Source organism: Sycon ciliatum, chromosome 9 (assembly GCF_964019385.1).
Source record: "Sycon ciliatum chromosome 9, ocSycCili1.1, whole genome shotgun sequence".
Taxonomy (NCBI): Eukaryota; Metazoa; Porifera; class Calcarea; order Leucosolenida; family Sycettidae; genus Sycon; species Sycon ciliatum.
Window position 1 is genome coordinate 9511150 of NC_088651.1, and position 9941 is coordinate 9521090.

At 46.2% G+C, this 9941-nt stretch overlaps 1 protein-coding gene across 1 annotated transcript in view; it reads right to left on the minus strand.

Annotated features, from left to right (window-relative positions):
* Positions 1-1062: 1062 nt before the first annotated feature.
* The window catches only part of LOC135824546 (uncharacterized), a 24201-nt gene continuing 15322 nt past the window's right edge, over positions 1063-9941 (minus strand). Inside the window, exons 10-15 of the mRNA XM_065337280.1 lie at positions 9522-9761; positions 7507-8338; positions 5168-5524; positions 3739-3780; positions 3229-3555; positions 1063-2190 (exon numbers count right to left, since the gene is read on the minus strand). Of these exons, the coding sequence (XP_065193352.1) occupies positions 3254-3555; positions 3739-3780; positions 5168-5524; positions 7507-8338; positions 9522-9761 (1773 nt within the window). The 3' untranslated portion in view covers positions 1063-2190; positions 3229-3253. The remainder of the gene's footprint in view (positions 2191-3228; positions 3556-3738; positions 3781-5167; positions 5525-7506; positions 8339-9521; positions 9762-9941) is intronic.

A 9941-nucleotide genomic window follows, 5' to 3' on the forward strand; every position in this document is an offset into this window, starting at 1 on the left:
TCCATACCATCGAACCTTCGACTCGGCAAACCTGCAAGGAAGCACCACTCCCTGCTCAATACACAGAGATTCGGGGGGGGGGGGGGGGAATTCACCCCGCTTATCAGTTGAGCTTGAGTAGGCTGGGGAAGATTGTGTCTGGACTCTGGAGAGTACTACATCGATATACATGATGTTGTTTGTTGACAGCATGTTACAAGGCGACAACATGTTTTCAACAAAACAAGGTTATCTAACACTAGTACTTTCAACTACCATATACATATACATGTACAGTATTTGATGCTCTTCACACAATCAGCATACTCATGAAAATCCTGAAAATCCCGCTGCAGAATAACCCCCTTTTTCACGCAAAATTTGCAGCATAATTTGTAAAAGAATTTACATCCGCGTATCCCAAACAGGTAGCTGTCACTGTCAGCCCCACGTACTGTCACTGTGTCTACCGACACACTTGCCATTTTTGGTCATGCCTTGTCCCGCTACTGTAGTGGTTCATGGATATTTTTCTCTTTCGTTCATCCCTCATGTAGTCTTGATGTTTGGAATTTTTTTACTGTTGAGCCAACAAGCTGAAAAACCAACCAGCCAAATCCGTGTTCTCTACACGGTAGTGCTAAACTGCTGAGACCAGAGGTCGCATCGTTGTTCGTGTGCCTGACCAGCTAAGCGCAGGTTCCACCGTGGAGGCCCTACCACTCTCAGGCCCAGGGCCAGGGAGCCCCACACAGTGAAAAACGTACATATATGTGTAGGGCTCCCTGCTCAGGCACGCTGTTGAGTTTTTTCGTGCTCTCTCCCATTCATTTCTGCCGAGTAGGTTGTATCGTTTAAGTTAAAAAAAGAATTCTTTTTTGAAGTGACCACGTTCATATCATTGTATGTTCATGCCGAGACCCCCCCCCCCCCCTCCCCAGGCTGCACGCATGATTGAGCTACATGTACAAGTGAAGTGTTGATCGATGAACTGGATCCCATCAAGCTAGCCAATGTCATGCCAGGTGCCTTGCAACCCTAGCCAGACCTGCCAACCGTTGGTATATTCACTGGAGCAGGGTGAAAACTTGACTCCCACGACAGGATGATTTCATCGGGCAAGCCGCCCTGACTACATTAGTCCCTGAGAATGTGGTAAAGGCAATGACTATTTAACAGAGCTAACAGAAGATACAGACTGGCTCTCCAGCATTGACTGGGCCAATAATATAATCAACTGCCAGTGACATAGAATATCAATCCCAGGGCTCATTAGCGGCCAGAGGGGGATAGTAGGGAATCAACAGAAGGGCGGAGGGATGAAACACTAGGTATGTAAAATACATGTGTGGAAGTACAGGTGTCTATGTGCTAAATACAATCATGTACATACTTCAGGACGAAACAGTTCTGTCCGCAGATTGAGTACTTCAGAAATAGGTATAATTACAAGTTTCTATGTGCATGAGTGCAACATCAGGCTGTTCAGAGTGCTCACCGTCCAGTGGACTGAGCTGGTAATACAAGACAAGAGTGAGTGAATACAAAATGTAGAGTTCCATTTGGGATTTGACTAATACTAGCAAAATAGATAAGGAGTGTACATTGCTCAACGATGTGGGCATGACATCATCACTATGGGTATGAAAGCATGGATTAGTGCATGACATCATCATTATGGGCATGAAAGCATGGATTAGTGCATGACACCATCACTATGGGCATGAAAGCATGGATTAGTGCATGACATCATCACTATGGGTATGACATCATCACTATGGGGCATGACATCATCACTATGGGCATGAAAGCATGGATTAGTGCATGACATCATCACTATGGGCATAAATGCATGGTTTAGTGCATGACATCATCACTATGGGCATGACATCATCATCATCATCATGAACTTGTGGACAGTGAACAGCAATGCACAACTGTGGCACTTGCCAGAGAAAACAGAATACATGTTGCCGGAAATATGTTCTCATCAGGAAGACATCAAGGACAGTGAAACCAAAGAGAACGAGCTGGAGAAACGTCTGTTGAAACGCGGCTATAAACTACATGCAGGAAATCATAATACATCAGCTTTTCATCTATCCATCCTGGACCTATACTTCACAGAGTAGGTCCAAGTGGAGACGATCGATACAGATCGAATGGACAACTGGAAGTCAGCAGTAGCGGAAGATCCCAGAGAAACATCGCCTGCATTGGACCAACACAAGAAAGAAGATGTACATGAATGCTGGCCAGCTCTCATTGACGGTCCGGTATGGGATATGTATGGGATATGTATGGGATATGTATGGGGTATGTATGGGATATGTATGGGATATGTATGGGATATGTATGGGATATGTATGGGGTATGTATGGGATACGTACGGGATAGCGTGCCAGGCACGGCATGTCATGTGACATGTGAACATGCACAACACACACATCTTAGGGAATACAGCGGTGTGGATACCGGCTATGACAGACACTACAGTGAAAAATGTCTAAGACCACCACTCAAGAGACCTTCAGAATGTGTTCTCTGTTATCAGGTGGTCTTCTTATCCAGGGCCATTCGACTGGAAATAGCATCCCTTGGCCCGGGTTGCAGTGGTCCAATGGGACAGGTGGTGGCATTATTGGAGTTGTCGCCTTGACTGGTTTTACTGTACTGTGACTAAAGTGATATCTTGTGCATAGCTTTGGGAATGACATGAGTGATTTGTCCCTGACCTCGCGATATCGAGCACTTTGTGCAAATACATGTACATAGTAACTCAGCTTGTAGTACAAGCCGTACATTCCGTATAAACTGTCATTGACATGGAAATCCAGTGGAATGACCGGGGCCGCCACCCTCAGCGTGCCAGGCAGAACGTTGTGTGCATGCAGTGCACGTGTTGATAGCAGTACACATGTACTAATGGTTGTCATCGGGCTGCTTGACCTCCGACTGGATTTCCATGTCCACAACAGTAGATATACAGTCAGACCTGGCTTATCCAGTCCTCTTTTATCCGGATCCTTCGCCATCCGGAAGAAAATCGCTGGTCACCGATTTACAGCATATGGCATGCATACATACAGTATGTGTGTTCGATTATCCGGTTCCCTCGCCTATCCGGATATTGTTTTGTGGAAAACGGATGTGTGCGGTTATGCGTGGTATGACTGTATAGCAATACGGGATGAATTGCACTCGGAACGCAAAGCAAAGTCCAGTTGCAGTATAATGCACTAGGCTTACCTGGGTAGTCATGACAACAGAGGCATCATGGCCGATCAAGGAGAGCCTCAAACTCAGTACGCTTGAATGCGAAGAGTGAGTTCATGTCTGTGATGATGTCCAAGAAGATAATGAACGATGCACGCCCAGACCCCTGCAGGTGCTTCAGCAGTTCCTCGTTGTGTACATTTGAGCCCTCACGTCTCTCTAGCTCAATGAAGTGCCTGATATCCAGGTTGTCTGCAAGAAGCATCCGTGCTATGGCTTTGTCGCGGAACGCTCTGGAGTTCAGTGAGATAATCCATCTTCGGTACTTGTCCAGGCAGAAATCTGGATGGTCCCAGGGATCTAGGGGAATACAGCACAGAACACAATCCAGGCAAATATACCAAATCTACTGTTATCTGCGTAGAGAACTACAGAGCAACAGAGCATAATTGCATCTTGGTATGGGTCTTATCCAGAGCACAGTCACACCAAGAATAATGAAATATGCTAAAAAAAATAAGACAGGAAAAATCTTCAACATACTGTACTCGTCAGTTGCTGGTCTGGCGACGTGATCAGAAGCAGCTGCAGTCAAATTGACACAGCATGGAAGCACACACATGTACTGTCAACTGAAAACCTCTCACTAAAGATTAAATTTTGCTAGTTTCACTACCAGCACACGCACGCGCACGCACACATGCAGGCAGGTAGGCAGGCACTAGGGGTGAAACGAGTATATTGAATACTCGAGCGCTCGCTTGAAAATTTGAAACGAGCGAGTACTCGTTTCGCAAAATACTCGAATTATCCTTTGTGCAGTGTATTGTATGCATGTACATCAAGCATTTCTGTTACTCTGACTGGGACTGATAGTCCATGCAAGCGCGAAATTATTGCTTGTCCCTACTTACCAGCAAAAGACAGTAGTTCAGTCTATTTCCTGTACTAGGCTGCATGCAAGACTACATGTGTATCGGGTGTACTACGTTCGGTGGTGCGAGAGTGTGTGCAGTGCATTGTATTATGTTGTCAGTAACATACTCGTACTCGCTCGAATATTTGCTCGTTTTTTCAAAGAGTACTCGAGTCCCCAATTTTGGGAGTCGTTTCACCCCTAGCAGGCACGCACACACACACGCACGCACGCACGCACACCCACCCCCCACACACACACGTAAATCACTGTATACCAGGCTATGAGTGTATGTGCATGGGTTTTGGGCACTACACTATTCAATTAGGGAGATGGAATCCTAGACGTCTCCCTTTGTGAACCAGTTTAATTCTTTCAAAACAAGAAAGTTTCAAGGCCGCACAACTTTACCGATTTACCGTGGTAAGAGGGATGATTTCATGGTAAGAAGAAATGACATCACTCATTGGCATTACATCATCATCCATCACCACAGTAACTACATATGATTGCCAGTAAACAAAGAACACATGCTTCAGACATGCACACCAGGTGGGATGCTTGACTAGTCAATCCGGATTCAGATCAGATCCACTGGACCAGGCAAAACGGCAGTTCCCAGGCAGACTTACGACTATACAGTCATGCACCAACACACATCCATCTCCATATCCATATCCACTCACGCACCCCCACCCACTCACCCCCTACCCACGCACCCCCCCCCCCCCCTCACCCACACACCTCCACCCACACCCACCCAAACCCGCATACACAAATACATACAAAGTGTATTTTCTGGTGTGTAAGCTGCACCTAGTTTTTTTTGTCACGAAATACCGTCATCTATCTTATTAATTATCCCCATCAATTTGACCATTGTTGTATAAGACAAAAAAATTTTGTTTTGGGTGGATTGCTGGTGTTTAAAGTGCCACTTATACTCTGAAAAATACGCTACACACACATACACAGCATGCACACATACACACACACATGCACACTGACAGGCACACACAACACCAGTACATGTATCAATGCAAGACAACCACCTACCAGTCGTGCTGTGGCTATCACTAGGGCTGACAGTGCAGGGGACCCGACCTGGACACTCCAGCATTGCCTGATACAGATCTTTGGCACTGGCTATCTTGGGAAGGACTTCATCCACAAGGGTTAGCACCACGCTGTCAGGCAAGTCGGAAATCGACCCTCGAAACAGATCGGCAGCCATCTTGGTCTGGTGTTTCCGCAAACAATCGTCCACGTCATCCAGGAAGGATGTATTCACCTGTCCACATTCGTTCAGTTTGAGAAGACAATCACGTAGTGGAAAGTCGTGGCGTAGGAGAATGCGATGCTGGTAGAAGGCCGAGCAAAGACGTGCGGCTCTGCGGCGTTCCTCAACCGTATCTTAACACGGAAAGAAGAGTGGAACAAAAATACTAGGAACAAATATAATCCGGGTTATGACCAAAATGTTGTTATAAAACCTTTAAGATATGTCACGCACGTCATGCCATATGCATATACAGACAAACAGACAGCCAAAGAGACATGCTCAGAAACAGTCACACCCACCCGCAGACAAACTTACACATGCACACATACACACATGTGCACCATACTTGCCAACCCAGCCGAAGCAAATCCCTTAGTCACACCCAGTTTCCCTTACTTTTCTCTCATTTCCCTTATTTTTCTGGCTTTCGCCAATTTCGGCCATTTTCTCTTTTTTTGGGCAATATTTGCGTATTTTGCGTATTTTGCGCAATTATTTGGGAATTTTTTCTTTCTTCTTATTGATTTCAAACCCATTGCTCATTGGGGGACCAAAACCTGAGTTTCTTCATTGTCAGATCGCCCCTACATGTGTGATTCTGTGAAATGCAGGGCCGCATGTGCCCTTGTCACTCCACAAAACAACCTATTCTTACATGAGCGAAGTGTGTGGGTACAGTGAGGGCTGCGTCCCACCCGCCTGTGTGGATTCACAGGAAGTGTGAGTTACGAACTCTGAAGAAAACGTTGAACAGTCTCTGGTGGGATGACGACTACACCATAGCTCAGTGGTTAGAGCATCGCTAGCTACAAGCGAGGGTCCCTGGTTCGAGTCCTGGTGGTGACAGTCAATTTTTTCTTCAGACTTTTCCCGTTTGTCTCTTTCCCTCAAACTAGTGAAGATCTTACATGAGCCGTGATCATTGCCGGGGCCATGGCCAATAGGCGATCTTCCCACCGCGCGCACAATCAGGCCATCAGGAACGTTTGACGTTATTTCGGGAGTTTCAGGACAGTTTGACGTCATTTCGGGAATGTCAGGACCGTTTGATGTCATTTCGGGAAATTTGTTTCGACCTTTAGACCTTTGACCTTCCCTAATATGTTGCTTCGCGCTGTAAGAAATCAAATCAAGCACGCTCTGTCTGTCATGATGGCTGAATCTTGCCCTAGCCTGCAGCCCAAGGGCCGTAGTCCCGAGGGCTGCAGGCAACTTTTGGAACACTCATGGTTCAGTGTCAATACCGGTAGTTTTTCGATCAAAGTCAAAAATCCCCGGTATGCCGGTATTTACCCTAGTTTTCCGTTAGTGTACTGGAAAACCGGTATGGTTGGCAAGTATGGTGCACACACACACACACACACACACACACACACACACACACACACACACACACACACACGCACGCACACACACACACACACACACACACACATACACGCACACACACACACACACACACACACACACACACACACACACACACACACACACACACACACACCTAGGCATGCACAAACAAAACAACTTCACTGTTGGCGGTATGGGAAGGGATCGGTCAGGTAGCAACTGCCAAAGCATGAGCCTTGAAAGAGCCAAGAGCGATAGTCAAGTCTACAGGACTCTAACCGAGTAGCCGGAGATTCGAGTGGCCAGCACCCAGCACCCTCTATATATTTTAATCATTGATTTTAAAAAGTGGGACGTGGATGTGTGAACAACAGAAATCTGACAACCACAAACTGTGATCAGACACGGAATGGAGCAAAACAAAGAAGAAGAACTTTGGTGGGGATGGCCAAGAAAACTGTAAGAGACAATTGCTCCTAATGAGGTAGCATCATTTGAGCAGTAGCAGGGATCAATGGGCTCCCATTAATCTTCATTTTTTCATAATACTACACACACTCAGACAGACAGAAACACATACCGCCACACACAAACACACACACACACACACACACACACACGCACACACATACACACACACATACACACACACATACACACACACACAAACACAGACAAACACACACACACACACACACACACACGCACACACACACACACACGCACACACGCACACCGAGGCATGACACACAGTGCAACTGACCTGCATTAAAGCAGCTTGCAGACACAGCATATGGATGATTTTTTCTTGTGTCGGGCTCCCGCTCATCAGGCATGACAAACTGAGCACGCAGTCGCTCACTGGCAAGGAACTCCATGGTAGCATTCAGGTCTCCTTGCTGATCCCGCTGTCGCAGAAGATCGCTACTCGGCAGGCACCCATCATCAACGAACGCCGTTGACATGTCAGAACCAGGAGATTGTTGGCAAGGAAGAGCAGAGATGTGATCCCAGACAATTTCCTGCTGAGAAGTCACGCTACGCTGGTCGGGCCCTCTGGTTATGATGTTGAGCGCGAGTTGACCGTGTGGGATCTCCACCAGTGTGTCCGTGTACCCGTACTGAGATAGCGAAACACAAACACCTCCCTGCCAAACAGGAAACTTGCGTGTCCTGTTGGCGAAGGAGTTGACGAGTGACATTTGTATGGTGGGCATCAACGCTGCGCTGACAGGGATGCCAGACTTACAGTAGAGACGGCGACCAGTGTAGTAGATGTGCTGGTCGGGGTTGGCTTTCTCCCAGTGCAGACTAGTGCGTGATTCAGCCTGTGCAGGAAGAATCATGACTTGCTCACCATCCTCGGTTACGTGACACATACCTAGGCGTACAGCAATGTCGAGAGCGTCTTCACCACGCACCGGTGAATCTTTAGCCAGTACTTCAATGACATGGCTGCGTGAAGCGAATCCAAACTCATCACAGACAATGATTGGTGGAGGATATGAACTTGGGGAGTAGAACTTCCCTGTGATGTCACTCATCAACCATAGAGGTTGAACAACCACCAGCTTGGCATCTGGAAAATAGAATACCTGTAGTGAATACACATAGATACCCCATGTACATACATGCACACATACACACATACACATATGCACACATACACACATGCATACATGCACACATACACACATACACACATATACATATACAGTGACATACACACAATCACACATGCTGTAGTGATGGAGTATAGTGCACACTTTAGATGAGCTATTTCAGGCACCAAATCACAGGTGTGCACTATAAGAATGCATGAACTTCGAAAATTAGTGCATTGAATCAATGCATCAATGCTTTCAAAGTTTGCCACCGCTGACCCGGGGCAAGCCATATGCATGCATATAATGATGTCTACTGTCAGCTAAACTGCACATGCATGATGGGTACGAGACCCCATAAGTAGCACTTGCTTTATAAAAAGCTACACGAAATAATGCTATGATAATTTTGCTAATGGTCCCTCTATAATGCTGTTATCCATTACCTCAACCAGTGAAGATTCTGTAATACTGTCTTTATAATAGTCTTAAAATAGATACTGGAAGGTTCAATGGACTTTTCGTGTGCTCTGGATGGCAGTCGTGAGTCAGTCAAGTGTCAAGTCAAGTCAGCGAAAAAGCGCGAGCTCCAGAGTGAGTAGCAAACCCTTTCCAAACAAATCTTTGCCGAAGTCGCTACCACTACTTCGTTTTAAAATCGATAATTTCCTCAAATCTAGGCTGCCCATCATACTCCGGATATACCTTGAATTGCCAACACGTTGGTCAAAGGAGTTGGTGCACATTATACTCTGGCAAATGTGGTAAATACATACCATGTTTTATGTACCATGTATACATGTACAACCATTGCAAGAGAAACACAAAAATCTGCAAATGCACTTGTTGTGCACGTACAAATTTGCTCTTACAGCAACGATAGCGGACACAATCTGAATGAAACAGATCAAGTGATGATAGCCTGTTGCTGGCTGATAATTTCCCAGTACAAAACAGCCTACCGTTCCATGCATTTTCCTGTATTTCTGTAAATTGCTCTTCGCTCACTTGCATAGAACACTCTTTGAAGCTGCCCCGACTGACACTGATTATGAGCATAACCTATTATTACTTCCACACGGTTTTTTGCACCCTGGACATTACACGTCGGGCAGAATATTGCGGGTTCCAAAAGGATTTCTCAAAAAGTACTGGGAGCAGCAAAGTTTCTTACCAGCGCTTTCTGATGGAGGTTGAACAGCTCCATGTTGACATCCAGGACTTCCTTCAGCGCTTTCAGTACAACTGGTATTGAAGAGTCACCGCAGTTGTAATCAAAGCGAGCAATTGCTCCAGCCAGGAATTCCATAAACTGGTTGGTGCTGATAGCAGGACTGTCTCTGCATTGATCACGAACATTCTCCAGGTGTGCCTCCGAAATGGACACAACCACCTCCGAATCAGGTCCAGATGCCTATTGAGAACATGGCATTGGAAACAAGATGAATACACTTTGAGAAAGGAGAGAGAGGGAGAGAGAGAGAGATAGAGAGAGAGAGAGAGAGAGAGAGAGAGAGTGCGAGAGATGGGGTAGGGAGGGTTGGGGAGGGGTGTTTATTGAGGGGAGGGGATCAGGGTTAGACTTGCAAAGCAT